The sequence below is a fragment of the Vipera berus genome, assembly GCF_964194415.1.
Source record: "Vipera berus genome assembly, chromosome: 12".
NCBI lineage: Eukaryota > Metazoa > Chordata > Lepidosauria > Squamata > Viperidae > Vipera > Vipera berus.
In genome coordinates, this window is record NC_138215.1 from 2,589,263 (window position 1) to 2,608,730 (window position 19,468).

A 19,468-nucleotide genomic window follows, 5' to 3' on the forward strand; every position below is an offset into this window, starting at 1 on the left:
TTGGACTGCAAGGCGATCAAACCGGTCAGTCCTAGAGGAGATCAACCCTGACTGCTCTTTAGAAGACCAGATCCTGAAGCTAAAACTCAAATACTTTGGCCACCTAATGAGGAGGAAGGACTCACTGGAGAAGAGCCTAATGCTGGGAAAGATTGAGGGCAATAGAAGAAGGGGACGACAGAGAATGAGGTGGCTGGATGGAGTCACTGAAGTAGTAGGCGTGAGCTTAACTGGACTCCAGAAGATGGTAGAGGACAGGAAGGCCTGGAGGAACATTGTCCATAGGGTCGCGATGGGTCGGACACGACTTCGCAACTAACAACAACAACAACAAGAAACAAGGGGATAACTAGAAACCAACTTGGGTTTTGTAAATAAATAAAAAAATCATTCCAGACAAATCTTATTGCCTTTGATAAAAGTGACTAAAGCAGTGGATCAAGGAAATGCTGTGGGGCATACATGGAAGGCATTTGACAAAGTAGATCACAGCCTACTTCTTCTTAATAAGATAAAACAATGTGGGATAGACAGTACCAGCGCCAGAAGGATTCACAACTCACTGACCAGCCACATTCAACATAAAATTTTGGACGGAACTATATCCACAGAAGCATACACTGGAGCATCCTACGGTTCTATCCATAGTCTTCAACATCTTCATAAATGATCTAGATGAGGGGATGAAAGGGGAACTCATCAAATTTGAGTGACACCAAGTTGGGGTGAATAGCCAACATGAAGATAGACTCAAGGTACAGAAGGACTTTGACAGACTTGAACCCTGGGCCCTATCTAACAAAATGAAATCAGTGGTGAGAAAAGTAAAGTCCTGCATTTAGGTAGGAAAAACCAAATGCATGGGTAGAGAATAGTTGGTACTAGGCTCAGCAGTAGTAGCTGGGAGAGATTAGATGTCCTAGTGCTGGGGTAGGCAACCTTGGCTCTTTTATGATTCATGGACTTCAACACAGCTGACTCAGGAATTCTGGGAGTTGAAGTCCATGAGTCATAAAAGAGCTAAGGTTGCCTACCCCTGTCCTAGTGGGGCACCACTTAAGTATGAGCCAGCAGTGCGCTGCAGCTGTCAAAAAGCGAATGCAGTCCTTGGCGGAATTAACAGAGGGGATAGCATCAACATCACAGAAGTGATAAAGCGAGTACTGAAGGGATCAACTTGGCTCCAAAGCACCAGAAGGCAGGAGAAGAAATAGTGGATGGAAGCCTGTTGAGAGAGCGCCAACCTAGGACTAAGGAGAAATTTCCTGACAGAACAATCAATGGGAGGAGGGGGAGGTTTGGGGGGGCTTGGATGTATTAAGTACAGAAGGATATTACTGTGAGCATTTATGCAAATTATACTGCCCAAGCCATTGCCTCAGGCTCATGTGGCAAGCGGGGCTGGATTAAAATGTTGAACCAGGATTAGTTTTCTTCAACCCTTCTCCTTCTGAATGTCTGGTCAATTACACTCTTTCAGCCCAATCTAGTTTGCAGGGTTGTGATTGTGGGGGAAAATTGGAGAGGGTGCATATCCTTGATCTCCTATCAGATAATTTGTATGATAATTTTGGAGGATGGAAAATGTAGGAAGGACTGTTAAAACTTTGCACTATAAAATGTGACCACTTGCACAAATCCAGCTGAGCTCGTGAACACGCTCACCTGCTGCTTGCATGGCCCAGTTCCCAGTGGAGCTGGGGATCCCTGGTATAAGCTCTCCTGCCTTGAGCAGGGGGTTGAACTAAAAGACCCCTCCAGCCCTACGATCCTACATTCCAAATTGGGTTGTTATGCTGATCGTGCACCTGGGAGGAGTCCTTCTCGCAATAGACGGGCCTGGGGAAATGTTCTTGCTCTCACTTTGACCAAACTGTATTTACAGATGTACAGCCCTATTTATTGTAATATAAATAGTGTAATGGGCAGACATTGCAAAAGTTGCTGGCAAGGGAGAAGGGACTGCAAGCTATGGTTTGCCTAGTTACCCAGTGGAGGGCTCATAAGAAGACATGATGGTGCAGTTTAGAATGCAGTATTGCAGGCTAATTGTGCCCACAGCCAGGAGTTCAATCCTGACCCGCTCAAGGTTGACTCAGCCTGCCATCCTTTTGAGGTCAATAAAATGAAGGCCGAGATTGTTGGGGGCAATAGGCTGAGAGTGCTGAAAGCAGTATGGAGTGGTATAAGTCAGGGGTCCCCAGCCTGTGAGCTGTGAGGGTTTTGCAGCTGGCAAGTGAGTGTGCATCCTCGCTTGTGCAAGCAGCGGATGAGCGCATGTGCGTTCCGTTTACATGAGCGGGAGGCGTGCATGCACACTGCAAATGGAGCTGCGCATGCACTTGCCAACTGCACTATCCTCTTTCCTCCCCCCCCTCAGTCCACAAAGCTGGAAACGTTGGGGAACTCTGGTCTAAGTGCTCTTGCTATAAGTTGGTTAGTCTCATGATTAATATGAAAGGTAGCTCAGCATGTGTTGTATATATACTTATAGGATAATCTAATGAGCCTTTCTGATTTTGAAAGTATGATTTATATGTGAACCATACTATGGCTTGCTTCATTATAATGAAAACAAACAATGATTTACAAGTGAAACTAGCCATTAAACTATACTGCTGAGCAATGCTGTTGTTATTTTTGGCATTTGGGTGTGATGCATATTTCTCTTTGGTAGCCAGAGAATCTGGTTAAACCAACTTGTGGCAGCCTTTTTAAGGTGCAGGCCTCTAATGTTAGTACATTTTGTACGGTGCTTTGCTGTGTCTAAAAAATTGTTGTGTCTGAGAAATTATGCCTTAAGACTTGTACTGTGATATTAATTTCTTAAGTACATATCCCTTGTCAAGCTGGTTAGATTAAAGTTTATTGTGTCATTCAAAAGTGCAACGTAATCATGGGGGGGGAATTGTATAATCAAGTGTACACTTTCACAGCCATGTCATTTTACACAATAAGTAAACTGGTTGTGTAAAAGGACAGTGGGTGGCAAGAGTCTAATTGGAAAGCGGTTTGAACGCGGGTGATATTTTGATCACGGAGTGGAAGGCACCGGGAGGCGAAGCTAACCCTCCCGTCACCTGGAAGGAAGCGAAGCGGCTCCTCGGGCCTGGCTTGGGTTCAGCATCGCGGCCTTCCTCCGGCCTGCCCTCCCTAGCCTCAAGGGGACAGGGGTGGCCCCCGAAGGAACAGCGGCTCCTGCTGCCTCCGGGGCGGCTCGGAAGGGCGGGTGGGGAGCCCTTCGCAGCCCCGGAGATGCGGGCATCCCGAGCAAATTCTCGGAGGGAGGCGGGCGCTTAAGAAAGCCGCGGCGCGCCGGGAGAGACGCCCTCCTCGCCGGGCAGCTAAAGCGACCGGCCGGCGGAGGGGCCCGGGGGGCGGGCCGGGCGTGGCGCGGGTTCCGAGGCGGGGGCGGCGGCGGCGATTGTGCAGTCGGCCCAGCCGCCCGAGGAGATGGCGGCGGGGCGAGGGCGGCGGCCGGGCGGCGGCTTCCCGGCGGCGGGGCTGCTGCTGCTCCTCCCGGGGGTGTTACTGAGCTTCCTCCCGCGGGCGACCCCGCACCCGAGTGAGTGGCGGGACGGCGGGGAGCTGCTTCTGCGGCCATGGCCCCCGCAGCCCTCCCCGCGGAGGGGCCGGGGCTCCCGGGGAAGAGCCGGAGGCCCGCGCGCGCCCTCGCCGGGGCTTCCCTAGCGGCACCGCGGACGGGCCCTGGGCGGCTGCCCGGAGGGAGGGCGGAGAGCGGCGCCTCCTGGCGCCCTCGGGCTGGTCGGTAGCCGGTAACGGGAGAGGCCGGCCGGAGGAGGCGAGGAAAGAGGCCACGGAGCCCCCCCCACACACACACGGCTTCCCTGAGACTTGGCGGCCGTTCCTGCCTTCGCAAGGCCGCCTCGGGCTCGTGGCTGAGTTGCTGGCCTCTCGCGGTCTCCTCAGCTCCGTCCCAGCGCAGCTTCCCCGGGCTCGTCCGGAGCCGCAATCCGCTCTGGGCGGCAGAGAGCCCGATCGCAGGCCGGAGGGGGGGGGGCGCTGCGGCCGTCTAACGGCTGTCCTGGTGTTTGCAGTTGCAGCCTGCCTGCCTGCCTTCCTCCTTTCTCTATTTGTTCATCACTTAGATCCTCCATCGTTCTTTGTCTGGCACCAGGCCACTTCAGTGTACTTCCTTGCACAACTGACTTATTTTTGTTTTCAGTCTGTATTCATCCATTCTTGACTCTGGGTTTCTTCGTGGGTTTTTAAGAACCCAATTTCAAATAGCACCAGTTACTTAATTTTTCTCCTAATGTACACAACTCCCATTTTCCTGCAACAAAGTGATTTCTACCATTCATTTTTGCTTATTCCCATTCCCATTCCACCTCACAAGGTGCTGTTGTGGTGAGACTAAAAAGTACAGAGAAGAATAAGAATGAAATAGAATGGAATAATTAGAATAGAATTAGGATAGGATAGGATAGGATAGGATAGGATAGGATAGGATAGGATAGGATAGGATAGGATGGTTTTCTAGTCCAGGGGTTCCCAACACCCGGTCGGTGGACCAGCAACCGGTCCGCACAAACAAGCAAAGCAGCATCCACGAGATGCAGGCAGCACACAAAACTGCCCCGCCCCTCCAGTCCGCTCTCCACATCCCTGGTGCCCCAAAGGTTCGGGACCTCTGTTCTAGTCCAAACCTCTGGAGGCAAGCCATTCCACTAATTGTTCTCACTGATAGGAAATTTCTCTTTAATTCTAGGTTGGATCTCTCTTTGATTAAATTCCACTAGTTCTTGTCCTCCCCTCAGCTGCTTTGGAAAATAGGTTGACCCCCTCTTGTTTGTGGTGGCCCCTCAAATATTGGAACTCTGCTGTCATGTCTCCAGTAGTCTTTCTTTTCAGAAGACTAGACACACACAGTTCCTGCAACCGATCTTCATATATTTTAGCCTCCAGACCCCTAATCATCTTTGTTGCTCTTCTCTGCACTCTTTCCAGAGGCTCAGTATCCTGTTGATCCAGTTGATCAAAACTGGATGCATGGTGTGTTTTGGATATATTCACCACCTTGAGTTATTTTTAAAAATAAGGAAGACAGGATACAAACATACAAAAATAAACTATTCCTTATAGAACACCACATATTACTACTATGTTTCTCTTACATCTTGTTCTTTGCCACCAGCAGCATTTGTGTGTACAGAAATCTATATACATTCATGACCCAAATGTGACCATAAATAGTATTTAATATTATTTAATATGTCTATAATTCAGTGAAACATCACACATCTTTTTTCTTACTTCCCACGTAAGGCTGAAACATGCTAAGCATTTATTTTATTCTCAGTCATGTTTGATTTCCATCCTACATCACTTACTGCATTCAGTAGCCAGCTATCAACTCCCTGGTCATATAAAACATTCCATAGTTCACTATTAGATGCTTTTTCTAAATGAACAGATGCATTATAAACTTCTTACAATCTTACATTTCTCAATCCTCTACCAAAATGCAAAGCCCTTGTCTGTCTCTCATTGTCCTGTCCAGTATAAAGCCAGACTGCCCAATTTTTTTCTCATCACTTTCCCAAGGCACACATCACAGAGGTACAATTTTGCATCCTCCCTTGCTGCTTTTGGTATTTTTATATATTTACCATTTTATATGCTACTCAATACAACAAGGCTCAAAGCAGTCTACAACAGAAAATAAAATCACAACATTAATGCAAACTAAGCAAAACAAACCAACATGGCCTTAAAGAAGAGCCACAACATCCAGTCTATAATAGGTAGGGTCCCTTGTTGCCTCTCCATTCAAAGGTTCTCTGCAAAAATCAGGCTGATACCTTTCCTGAAAACCAGCATGATGAGGAAAAGGAGTGAGGACAGCAGTCTTCATGGTGCCTGAAGGTGACAATCTTTGAGAAAGATGGTGGATTCTTCTGTCCTGTGAGATCTAATTAACAAATGATATTCAAACAACAGTGGTCTTGCTGCTTTGTGAAGATTAAATCCTACTAGATGGAACTTTTTTCTGCAAGTACATTGAAAAATTATTCAGATTAAAATGAAGTATGTGCTTAATGGTGTGTGCTATAATTCATAGATAAATTTGCAAGCCATCACATTGACACACATTGAGCGCTTCGACCTCAGCATTTCCTACCAACAAACATTCCCAAAGCTGTTTGAAACAAGGCTGCAATCACTAACATTTTCTTTTCAATTTCATTCTCCCACTCTCCTTAATCATTCCCATTCAAAACTTGAAAATACTCCTTTCACTTCTGTTTTATCCCAACATCACTTAATTCTTAATTTCTTTTATTCCCAGAGGCTCTTTGTTTTGCCTTTTTCACCCACTTCCAGAATAAGTTTCTCTTTACATTAGCTGTTCCTCAGGGTTTTTTTACTACAGTCTTGTAGCTGTTTTTTTATATGCACGTTATAGCTTCACCTAATACTGCAAAGCGTCCATGTTCAGGGTGCTTTTCATATTCGATGAAGATGTGGGAAAACACACCCTACTTTTGATGTTTTGGTTGACTGCTGGATTTTAATTTCTTTAATTTTCATGAAAATCTTCATTCAATGTTTTCCCTTCCAAATTGGGAAGGGAAGAAGATAAATTCATTCTATGTTGTTTCTTCTTGGGAATGAAACTTGACCGCTGGGAAGGAACTATATCCATCTGGTTCACTTTCTTGCATTAGGAGTGAAGTGGTTTGGTTCTCATCTAAATGCAGACTAGTTTCAACCCTGGTCAGCTTTTTGAGATCAGTTTTTATTGGCTGAGTTTGTTTTGAAGGAGCGGCTTAGCCACTCCCCTAACATGGCTATCATTGCTTGGCCAAGATTGTAACTCAGTGGAATTATATTAGAAGACTTCCCTAACTTTACATATGGATTTGTTCAAGTTATTTCAAAGGGATGGTGGCCATAGATACAAAACATTATTCGTGATTTTAAATAAACTGAAAAAATAACTGTCATATAAAATGAAATGAAAATCAATTGCTATACTGTGTGACTAACTCTTTTTGTTGTTGTTTTTTACTTTTTCTGGGTTTTTTTAGGTGTGACACACCGTTATGAAAATGTTAAAGTAGTGGAGGTAATGATAGTTTCAAGATACAGGAAATAAGTTGTATTTCTGATATCGTAAATTTCTTAAATCACTTCTGAAAATATGAATATTCTCTTTTTCACATGCAACCAAGCGTGCATTCCCCATACAGGCGTCCTTCACCCATTGCACTGACTAAGACATAGCTTATTGATAGTAAGCCTTAAATTATAACTTAGAAATCACAACACCTGGTTTCACACAATAGATAAAACTAAACAAGCAATGTTAGGGCTAAAATGATTCTACTCTAATAACATTATGGGAGAATGTGTGTGTGTAAGTGTAGATTATGAGATGGGGAATGTGTCAGGCTTTCCGGTGAAACCAATTCCCGAAATCCATTCTGCTGTAGGAGACCTAAACACGTTGCTGAAAATTCATGAGTTGTCTCAAGAAATGAGCCAGAATGCTTGACCTAGCCACTCGGCTGTTTTTGAAGCTTTCAGCCATGCAATTCTTCCAGGCCACCTTGAAGGGATGAATTTGGGACATTGTTTCTCAAAGTAGTGATTGAGGAATTTCCAGTTAAGAGGTACCATGTGGTTCATTTGGATTCATTGTACTTTATAACAGAGGTGATTGGATTAGCTCACCTGGGCATTTGAACTTCATGCTCTGTATCTCTGAGAAATAGCAAAAGTTCTGAACTGGTATCTAAAATAATTAAAGAGTCAAATCTCCACGAGCTTAATCCAGACAAGATAGAGGTTGGATGAACTGAGGAACCCTGATCCCCCAAAAAAAGGTGCATCATCCCAGTGTGGACAGGAAAATGAGCCCTGGTGCCCTACTGGTTAGAATGCAGCATTGCAGGCTGGCTCTGCCTACTGCCAGTAGTTCGATTTTGACCGGCTCAAGGTTGACTCACCCTTCCATCCTTCTGAGGTTGGTAAAATGAGGACCCAGATTGTTTGGAGAATATGCTGACACTCTAAACTGCTTAGAAAGGGCTATGAATAAGTCTAAGTGCTATTGGTATTGATAAAGGTCCATCTGGACCAACTGTGAGCATATGTATTATAACCATTCCACCTGTGGGAGATGGAATCCTTTGTACCAGTATTGAAAGAAATTGGAGCTGGCCTTGGAAACTCCTTATCAAATCACAATCATAATGATCTGGCTCCAAAATGTTCCATAATTTTCAGGAATTGGAAATTGACCCAGTAACTCCAATCTGTAATTTAGAAGAACCCTGCAGCCATTGTAAACACAGGCCAGCTGCCAAGCACCCGAATTCATAAGTGTGAGAACTGGTCATAAGTCAGTTTTTCTTCAGTGCTATTGTAAATGTGAATGGTCATTAAACGAATGGTTGTAAATCAAGGCCTACCTGTAATCCTCCCCCTGAAAATACCCTAACCCCAGGCAGCTGCGTCAGAGGGCCTGGGGGGCGAAGCGAGAGCTTCCCTGGATGTAGAGTGGATGACTTCTGGCCTTGTGACGGTCTCTTTTTCAGATGGAGCTAGAGCTGTGCTTCCCAAAATGGGCTGCCTGAACCCCGGGAGAGGCACAAGACGATCCACTGTTGCGTGGGAGGGAAATATTAGAATATTGACTTAGATTTATCTAATCCTTTAAAACTCATCTTTAATTTCTATCTTAGGGTTGTAATATGTCAGTACAGTACTACATTTGTAAGATTAATTGGTAACATATATTGGGGGTGCATCCTTAAAATAATTTTATTGATAAGGGTGTAGAATCCTTACCAGTTTGGGGGCCACTGGGCCTGAAACGGAAGCTCCTTCCTCCCAATTGCAGATGGGCCTGTGCAGGAAAAAAACATGCTTGAGAATCTATCAATCTGATTGTTTTTACACCTTCAAGTTGCTAGAGATTCAGTTTGTGAGGTAAGTGTTCAGAAGTTTTTGGACTCTTAGCTTCAGGATTAAATATATTCTCCTGGCAGTTTTTTTTTAACCATTTAAGCATGCAACAAAAGATAAAAAGCTAATTGCCATAGTGAAATGATTCATATTTCCCTCTTCAACAGATATCTGTGCAGCCAACTGCAGCTGAAGAGATTGTATCGGAAGGAAAAGACACTATTGAAGTCCAGCGTAAGATTTTTTTTTCTCCCATTATGTGTTCAAAGTGATGTGATGCACTGTCATTTTAAAGTCTTCTCAGAACAGCTTTCTGGTGGTCATTGCACTAGCTTTTTGGGTTCCTTCCTTCAGCCTTTGCACAAGTTAAGTTTATTACATGGTCATTATTCATGTTTAATACATACACTTACCTTGTAGTATGTTTCTGGAGGTGAGGAAAAAGAGAACTCTGGACATAAGGGATACACCAGTGTTATGGCTTCCTCAAATTTAAATGCAAATGTAGATACCCGCCAGGTATCTACAAATCTACCCATGATAGATTTCCAAGAAAGAGAAAGCTAGTGTGATCATCACAAGCTTTAAAAAGATAAAACATTTAAAGGAGTAAACATATACTGCTCCCTGTGATGGAGACCAGGTACCTGTGCTGTGCTGTGCTCTGCCATGACATGTCCATGTTGTGATTTTGTGCCAGCCAGTGTACCCGGCAGCTGAGTCCGGGGAATCAGAGGAGGAGGAGGAGGGGCCTGGAGAGCCATCAGAGTCAGAGGAAGGCTTTGATGAGCTCCAGGACTTACAATTTGTTGAAGAGCCTGGTCCTTCCACTTGTGCTCAGGCTGAGACCCAGCTGTGCTAGGAAGCTGAGTCAGACTCTGAGTACTCACAGCTGGAAGACATCATAGACGCTCGCAAACGCCGACAGGCAACAAGAGCAGGACAGAGGGAGGCAATGGGATGACTCCAAGGGTGAAGGAGACGGCATTGAGAAGCCATGCCTTGGGGCTGCATAATAAAAAGGGAAGGAGTGAGTGGTGCTGGTTGCTGAAGGCAACCGTTTGCAAAGGCCTCAAGTTTCATGGGATCATGTTCTGATTGCCTTACCTGTGAACAATTCTCCATTTAAATCGTGTTCTGTTTGCCTTTGCTTTGGGGACATTTTGCAGGTCTGTAAATAATATTAAAAGGGATTTGTTTTTCCTGTGTTTCCAGCCTACTTGTTGGAAGAGGGGTTAGTCTTTGTGAGTTAACAAGGACTCATGTAGTCTAGGACAGAACAGTCCATGCTTAAGCAGCAGTTGTGTAATGCTTTTATAACACACTGATCGTTCATTAATCATGGGTGCAAAAAACAGGCTGTATGAGAAACTGGCTTATCAGTCTATGAAATGCTTTTCTTGTGAACTCCTTGGTAGGTTTGGTCCTGGCACTACCTCACTGTGCCTTGTTTTGCACCTAGTCCATGGAACGGTTAAGCGCAGGACTAGTTTGGTCCGTGGTGCATGTAGTCAGCAAAAGCACTGTGTGAAGAGGCTTCGGGGATTTGTCAGGAAACAAAACTGAATGAGGGCAACATGGAGCCAGACTGCTGAGGACTGTTTATGGAATCCTGGCAGGATCTCAACCCAAAGAAGACTAAGAGAAGGGGGTGGGATTCTGTTGAACTGCGGAGTTGCACATCAGGAAGTGAATCTTTTGGAAAAGAGAATAACCAGACCTCCCAAGTTGGAATCATAAAATCATTGAGGCCATCACATTTGGTAAATGTACCAACTGCTGCCAGCCATACTTGCCCACTTTCCTTTCCCCGGTTCATGCCTATCTTTCCTGTCTTCCAAGAAATAAAAGATTTTTTTCTGCCATTCCCTAGCAGCGTGCCTCTGCCCATCATCTATTTCTGCTGCTGAAAGCCTCGATTTATTTTGCAGGTTAGTTCAAGAATAAGGAATATGGCATAAATAGAGTTGGAAGAGACTCTTCTAGTCCAGAGATCCCCAACCTTTTGGGCGCCAGGGACCGGTTCTGTGGAGTGGGTTTTTCCACGGACCGGAGGGGGCCTGGTTTTGTGTGCTGCCTGCATCTTGCAGATGGGGCTTTGCTTGTTTGTGCTGCCCAGTTGCTGGCATACTGCGGCCCAGTACTGGTACACAGACCAGGGGTTGGGGAGCCCTGTTCTAGTCCAACCCCTGCTCAACCAGGAGAACCTATACCATCTCAGACAGGTAACTGTCCATTCTTTTCTTAAAAACTCCAGTGAGGAAGCACCCACAACCTCTGACGGCAAGCTGTTCCACTGGTTGATTGTCCTCACTGTTAGGAAGTTTCTCCTTAATTCCAGGTTGTTCCTCTCCTTGATTAGTTTCCATCCATTGTTTCTTGACCTGCCTTCAGGTGCTTTGGGGAATGGATCAAACACCTATTCTATGTGATAGTCTCTCAAGTATTGAAAGACTGCTGTCATGACATCCCTAGTCCTTCTCTTTTTATGAGACATACTCAATTCCCACAACCATTCAATCAATCAGAATAGAGCTGGAAGGGACCTTGGAAGTCTTCTAGTCCGGGGCTTTTCAACCTTTGTAAAATTGTACCACTTTTAGGATATGGTAATATTCGAGTACCACCAGTCACCTAGCAAGGTGTCAAAAACTTGATGACCAAAAAAAAGGAAAAAAGTGCTAAAGCACAGGTAGTGCTTGACTTACAACAGTTTGCTTAGTGACTGTTCGAAGTTACAGTGGTACTGAAAAAAGTGACTTATGACAATTTTTCACACTTATGACCGTTTCAGCATTCCCAGGGTCATGTGATATACATTCAGGTGCTTGACGATTCATATTTATGATGACTGCAGGGTCTCAAGGTCATGTGATCCCCTTTTGACAAGCAAAGTCAATGGGGAAACCAGATTCACTTAACAACCTTTTATATCATGGGTCATTTACGAAGATATTGAAGAGTATTGGGCCTAAGACGGAGCCTTGTGGTACCCCACTGCTTGCTTCCCTCCATGTAGATGTAGTACCATTAAGGACTATTCTTTGAGTACGGTTTGTCAGCCATTTACAAATCCATCTGGTGATGCCGTCTATCCCACATTTTTCTAGCTTTCCAAGAAGTAGGTTCTGGTCTATTTTGTCAAATGCCTTTCTGAAGTCTAAATATACTTTGTCCACAGCATTTCGCTGATCTACTAATTTTAGTCTCTCTATCAAAGAATGAAATAAGGTTTGTCTGGCCTCTAGTCCCATATTCATCTTTGTTGCTTACTCTGCATTCTTTCTAGGATCTCAACATCTTTTTTTATATGTTGATGACCAGAACTGGAGTATTCCAAGTGCAGTCATACCAGTGCAGTATAAAACAGTACCATAACTTCCCAAGTATATAAGCATCTGAGACTTTTTTGATTGGCCCTGCATTTGCTTCCTTTGTATCCTGTTTTATATCTGAGATCACCTTCTTTCTTACCACTTGGTTGATTGCCTTGAGATTTATACTTGGAATTAGGTCCTAAAAATTGGTCTCCTTCTCCATCAGTTTTATTTTAAAGCTTTTTGGATAAGCTGAGGCAGTTGTTTTCCAAAAATATTCTTCCTGGTTCTTTTGAGATCTAGGCCATCCTCCTGCCAGAAGCCTTTCATATAGTTATTGTAGACTGTGGTCTAGTCCGGGGCTTTTCAACCTTTTCACCCATTGTACCACTTTTAGGGTATGGCAGTATCCGACTACCACCAGTCGCCTAGCAAGGGGTCAAAAATTTGATGACCCAAAAAAAAGGAAAAAAAGGATAAAGTGCAGGTAGTCCTCGACTTACAACAGTTCGCTTAGTGACTGTTTGAACTTACAACAGCACTGAAAAAGTGACTTATGACCATTTTTCACACTTATGACAGTTTCAGCATTCCCAGGGTCATGTGATTTACATTCGGGTGCTTGACAATTGATTCATATTTATGATGACTGCAGGGTCTCAAGGTCACGTGACCCACTTTTGACAAGCAAAGTCAATGGGGAAACCAGATTCACTTAAAAACCTTTTATATCATGGGTGTCAAACTCAGTTTCATTGAGACCCGCATTAGCATTGTGGTTACCATGGGGGGGGGTGTTTTCCTTTTTTCCTCCCACTCTGCCTCCCTCCTCATTCCCATCTCCTTCCTTCCTTCCTTCCTTCCTTCCTTCCTTCCTTCCTTCCTTCCTTCCTTCCTTCCTTCCTTCCTTCCTTCCTTCCCTGATTCTGGCACTTCTGCTGAGCCCTGACAGCTGATCCACACTTCTGGGCGGCTCAGAGGAAGCGCCAGAATCAGCGCCGGGCTCCAGCTGATCGACACTTCTGGGGGGCTCAGCTGAAGAACCAGGATCAGCGCAGGGCTCCAGCTGATTGGCGCTTCTGGGGGGTTCAGCAGATCAGCTGTAGCTGCACACACCAATCTGGGGGCTTCTGCCGAGTCCCCATAGCCCTGCAGAACCGCACGCCGATCCTGGGGCTCCTGCCCAGCTCGCTCGCGCTCTCACCCTTCCCCCGAAAACATGCCGCTTGCTCACCCTTTCGAAAACACCCCACTCGCCCTTCCAAAAAAATGCCGCTCGCTCGCTCACCCTTCCTCCAAAATCACGTCGCTCGCTCTCTCTCTCCTCACTGCTTTGCTAAGAAAAACCTCTTAGCTTCTCGCTCTTTGTCTCCCTCTCCTGCCAAAACCTGCCCCTTTTATACCTTCTCTCCGCCCTCCTCCTCCTCCTTTTCTCTTCTGGGTGTGCTGTAAGCTCCAATTACTATGTTGCCACGTGTGCCGATCCTGGGGCTTCTGCCAAGCTCTGCAGCTCCAGCTGATCTCCAAGTCTGTGTGGCACCGCTTTAGCTGGTTCTTTCCCCCTGTGCTGTTAGAGCAAGTAGAATTTTAGGAATTAAGAACTGTCCCTTTAAGGGGTAGCCTTCTGGGAAATGTAGTTTTAAGTTGCTTGGTCACATCTGTGTTTCGGATTGGCCACTGGGTGGGACTTCTGTCTGGGATAGCTGGTTTTCCTGCATACCTGTAGGGGCGGCTGTCCTTTAATGAATTCCAGCCAGAAAGCCATGGGGCTTTCTGCTCAGTACAACATGGGGAAATTACCATGTTGTTACCATTAGATTATGAAATGTATTTTGAAATGTGCCTCAGAAGAATTTCTGTAATAACTGTGGGTTAATGTTTAGAGAATTCCTGATGAATTATCTGCATGTAATCCTTTCTGTGGAGTTTAACTGTCTGAGTCTCAGGCAAAAGCAGCTGCCTGTATCCAGAACAGTAAAAAAAGAGAGATATTGCCTTCCCAACAGTAGATTGCATCTTTGCTCTAAGTTAAAAGAGATAAAACCACCTCCCAAGAAAGAAAAGCTAATTTATTTATTTATTTATGGGACTTATATCCCGCCCTATCTCCCGAAGGACTCAGGGCGGCTAACAACAATAACATATAATAAGTACAGAAATTAAGATAAAATTAAAATTAAAGTCATCTGTGCAATAAATTAAAATTAAAAATTAAAAATAAATTAAAAATTGTAAACATAATTAAAATGCCTGTCAGTCCAGGTCAGCCAGGTGGAAAAGGAGTGTTTTGAGGCCGCGGCGAAAGGACTGGAGATCTTGGGCCATCTGAAGCTCAGGGGGGAGCTGATTCCATAGGATTGGCGCTCCCACAAAGAAGGCCCTTCCCCTGGGGTTCGCCAGCCGACATTGTCTAGCCGACGGTACCCTGACAAGGCCTTCTCTGTGTGAGCGTACTGGGCGATGGGAATTCGTTCCCGGTAGCAGATGGTCCTGCAAGTATCCCGGGCCTAAGCCATGTAGGGCTTTAAAGGTAAGTACCAGCACCTTAAATCTCACCCGGAGAGCAACCGGTAACCAATGCAGCTCATGGAGCAGAGGTATTATATGGGAGTATCGGGGAGCTCCCATCACTACCCGTGCAGCCGCATTCTGCACCAGCTGAAGCCTCCGGGTGGTTTTCAAGGGCAGCCCCATGTAGAGAGCATTGCAGTAGTCTATACGGGAGGTAACGAGTGCGTGAGTGACTGTACGTAGGGCATCTCGGTCCAGAAAGGGGCGCAATTGGTATACTAGGCGAATCTGGGCAAATGCCCCCCTAGCTACGACTCCAATATGATCTTCAAAACTGAGTCGTGAATCTAGGAGGACGCCCAGATCACGTGCTCTATCAACGGGAGGTAACATCTCTCCTCCAATAATCAAAGATGGAACCTCTTGGACTAAACGAGATGACGGTACGTAAAGCCACTCAGTCTTGGCCGGGTTGAGCCGAAGCCTGTTCTTTCCCATCCAAATCTGTACTGCTTCCAGGCAACGGGACATCACATCGAGGGCATCACTGGGTTGGTTCGGGGTGGAGATGAAAAGCTGGGTATCATCAGCATATTGATGATACTTCACCCCGAAGCCACGGATGATCTCTCCCAGCGGCTTCATATAGATGTTGAACAGGAGGGGTGAGAGCACTGACCCCTGAGGCACTCCACAACTAAGGGGCCTAGGGCTTGACCTCTGTCCCCCTGCTAACACCGTCTGCGAATGGCCCGAGAGGTAGGAGGAGAACCACCGCAGAACGGTACCTCCCACTCCCAACTCCTCAAGACGACGCAGTAAGATACCGTGGTCGATGGTATCAAAAGCCGCTGAGAGATCTAATAGGACCAGGACAGAGGAATAACCTCTATCTCGGGCCCGCCAGAGATCATAATTACCTGCTCAAACAGAGACTCTGCTTGTGTAGACTAAAAGATTGCCTCGGACTCTTGCTTATTTGCATGACAAACAGCTAGCCAGATCACTCTGCATGTGAAAAAGTTTGCCTCCCATTGGAATGTTTTGTTGTTGTTGTTGTTGTTAGCTGCGAAGTCATGTCCGACCCATTGCAACACTATAGACAACGTTCCTCCAGGCCTTCCTGTCCTCTACCACCTTCTGGAGTCCATTTAGGCTCATGTCTACTGCTTCAGTGACTCCATCCAGCCACCCCATTCTCTGTCGTCCCCTTCTTCTATTGCCCTTAATCTTTCCCAGCATTAGGCTCTTCTCCAGTGAGTCCTTCCTTCTCATTAGGTGGCCAAAGTATTTGAATTTTACCTTCAGGATCTGGCCTTCTAAAGAGCAGTCAGGGTTGATCTTCTCTAGGACTGACCGGTTTGATCGCCTTGCAGTCCAAGGGACTCGCAGGAGTCTTCTCCAGCACCATAGTTCAAAGGCCTCAATTCTTTGGCGCTCAGCCTTTTTTATGGTCCAACTTTCACAGCCATACATTGCAACTGGGAAGTCCATAGCCTTGACTATACGCACTTTTGTTGACAGGGTGATGTCTCTGCTTTTTAGTATGCTGTCTAGATTTGCCATGGCTTTCCTCCCGAGGAGCAAGCATCTTTTAATTTCTTGGCTACAGTCCCCATCTGCAGTGATCTTGGAGCCCAGGAAAATAAAATCTGTCACTACCTCCATTTCTTCCCCATCTATTTGCCAGGAATTGAGAGGGCCAGATGCCATGATCTTGGTTTTCTTAATGTTTAGTTTCAACCCAAGTTTTGCACTCTCCTTCTTCACTTGCAACAAGAGGCTCTTTAGTTCCTCTTCACTTTCTGCCATTAGAGTGGTATCATCTGCATATCTTAGGTTGTTGATGTTTCTTCCAGCAATCTTAATTCCAACTTTTGATTCATCTAGCCCTGCCTTTCTCATGATGTGCTCTGCATATAAGTTAAATAGGCAGGGCGACAGTATACACCCTTGCCGGACTCCTTTTCCAATTTTGAACCAATCAGTGGTTCCGTGTCCAGTTCTCACTGTTGCTTCTTGGCCCACATATAGGTTTCTCAAGAGACAAATAAGATGGTCTAGTACGCCCATCTCTTTAAGAACTTGCCACAGTTTGTTATGATCCACACAATCCAAGGCTTTAGCATAGTCAATGAAGCAGAAGTAGATGTTTTTCTGGAACTCTCTAGCTTTCTCCATGATCCAGCGTATGTTAGCAATTTGATCTCTAGTTCCTCTGCCTCTTCGAAATCCTGCCTGTACTTCTGGTAGTTCTCGATCCACATACTGCTGGAATCTAGCTTGTAGGATTTTAAGCATAACTTTACTAGCATGAGAAATGAGTGCAATGGTGTGATAGTTTGAACATTCTTTATTTATTTATTTAATTTATTTATTTAATGTAATTTGTATACCGCCCTTCTCCCCAAGGACTCAGGGCGGTGAACAGGACCATAAATACCAAAATAACAAAAATACAAAATTAAAAACAAATTAAACCCTAGTGTCCAAATGTAAAAGTAAATTACATTAAAACAATAATTAAAACCCAAACCCATCAGACCAGGCTGGCTTGTTCAAACAAATAGGTTTTTAGATCACGTCGGAAGGAGCGAAGGTCAGGAGCCATCCGGAGCTCAACCGGTAAACGGTTCCAAAGGTCAGGCGCACCCACAGAGAATGCCCTCCCCCTGGGGGCCACCAGACGGCATTCTCCGACCGGTGGCACCCTAAGGAGGCCCCCTCTGTGGGAGCACACTGGGCGGAGGGAAGTTGATGCCGGCCGCAGATGCTCCCTAAGGTATTCCGGACGCATGCCATGTAGGGCTTTGTAGGTCATTACCCGTATCTTGAATCTCACCCGGAAGGTAACCAGAAGCCAATGCAGTTCACGGAGCAGAGGTGTAATATGGGAGTATCGGGAGACCCCCAACACAACTCGCGCGGCTGCATTCTGCACCAGTTGGAGCCTCCGAGTGGTCCTCAAGGGCAGCCCCATGTAGACAGCGTTGCAGTAGTCTAACCGAGAGGTCACAAGTGCATGAGTGACTGTACGCAAGGCATCCCGGTCTAGATAGGGCCGCAACTGGCTCACCAGGCGAACCTGGGAGAAGGCCCCCCTAGTCACAGTTACTATATGATCTTCTAAAGAAAGCTGTGAATCTAGGAGAACTCCCAAGTTGCGAGCCTTATCTATGGGGGGTAATAACTCACCCCCCATAGTGAGAGATGGAACTGCCTTTCTTTGGAATTGGAATGTAAACTGATCTTTTCCAATCCTGTGGCCACTGTTGAGTTTTCCAAATTTGCTGGCAAATTGAGTGTAGCACTTTTACTGCATCGTCTTTTAAGATTTTGAATAGCTCAGCTGGAATACTCTCACCTCCACTAGCTTTGTTGTTGCTCAGTGTTTCTAAGGCCCACTTCACTTCACATTCTAGGATGTCTGGCTCGAGGTCAGTGACCACCTCATTGTGATTATCAGGGACGTTAAGCTCATTCTTGTATAGTTCTTCTGTGTAATTTTGCCATCTCTTCTTAATCTCTTCTGCCTCCCTGCCATTTTGGTCCTTTATCATGCCCATTTTTGCATTAAACGTTCCCTTCATCTCTCCAATTTTCTTGAAAAGATCTCTGGTCCTCCCTATTCTATTGTTTTCTTCTGTTTCTTTGCACTGTTCATTTAAGAAGGCATTCTTATCTCTTCTAGCTATTCTCTGGAATTCTGCATTCAATTGGGTGTATCTTTTTTTTTCTCCCTTGCCTTTCACTTCCCTCCTTTCCTCAGCTATTTGCAAAGCTTCCTCAGACAGCCATTTTGCTTTCTTGCATTTCTTTTTCTTTGGGATGGTTTTAGTTGCTACCTCTTGTACAATGTTGCGAACCTCTGTCCATAGTTTTTCAGGCACTCTGTCTATCAGATCTAATTCCTTAAATCTATTTGTCACCTCTACTGTATATTCAACAGGGATATGATTTAATTCATACCTGAGTGGCCTAGCGCTTTTCCCTACTTTCTTCAGTTTAAGCCTAAACTTTGCAACGAGAAGCTCATGGTCTGAGCCACAGTCAGCTCCTGGTCTTGTTTTTACTGACTGTATAGAGCTTCTCCATCTTTGGCTGCAGAGCATATAGTCAATCTCATTTTTGTGTTGACCGTCTGGTGATGTCCATGTGTAAAGCCGTCTCTTGGGTTGTTGGAAAAGAGTGTTTGTTATGACCATCATATTCTCTTGACAAAATTCTATCAGCCTGTGCCCTGCTTCATTTTGTACTCCAAGGCCAAACTTGTTTGTTATTCCAGTTATCTTTTGGCTTCCTACTTTAGCATTCCAATCCCCCATGATGATAAGGACATCATTTTTGGGTGTTAGTTCTATAAGGTGCTGTAAGGGCTTCATAGAACCGGTCAATTTCATCCTCTTCAGCACTGGTGGTTGGGGCATAAACTTGGACTACTGTGATATTGAATGGTTTGCCTTGGATTTGAACTGAGATCATTCTGTCATTTTGAGGATTGTATCCCAGTATTGCTTTTCCTACTCTTTTATTGACTGTGAAGGCTACTCCATTTCTTCTGAGGGATTCTTGCCCGCAGTAGTATACCTGATGGTCATCTGAATTAAATTCACCCATTCCTGTCCATTTTAATTCGCTGATATCTAAAATGTCAATGTTCAGTCTTGTCATCTCTTGTTTGTCCATGTCCAGCTTTCCTTGAT

General features: G+C 45.2%; 1 protein-coding gene and 1 long non-coding RNA gene across 5 annotated transcripts in view; one reads left to right on the top strand and one right to left on the bottom strand.

The window, feature by feature from the left end:
* SPESP1 (sperm equatorial segment protein 1) overlaps positions 1-19,468 on the top strand; it is a 34,143-nt gene that overhangs the window by 6,728 nt on the left and 7,947 nt on the right. For 2 of the 4 annotated variants that reach the window (XM_081337234.1, XM_081337235.1), the window contains exons 1-3: positions 3,412-3,565; positions 7,056-7,093; positions 9,105-9,171. In XM_081337234.1, the coding sequence (XP_081193360.1) occupies positions 3,454-3,565; positions 7,056-7,093; positions 9,105-9,171 (217 nt within the window). In that variant the 5' untranslated portion in view covers positions 3,412-3,453. Of the gene's footprint in view, positions 1-3,411; positions 3,566-7,055; positions 7,094-8,803; positions 8,962-9,104; positions 9,172-19,468 lie in introns of those variants that run through there. The other 2 variants (XM_081337236.1, XM_081337237.1) reach the window with 2 other exon arrangements.
* LOC308673511 lies at positions 5,212-13,610 on the bottom strand. The gene is made up of 4 exons (XR_014027666.1): positions 13,543-13,610; positions 8,821-8,878; positions 8,442-8,633; positions 5,212-6,013 (listed from the first exon to the last, which is right to left on the bottom strand). It is a non-coding gene; the product is annotated as an uncharacterized lncRNA (long non-coding RNA).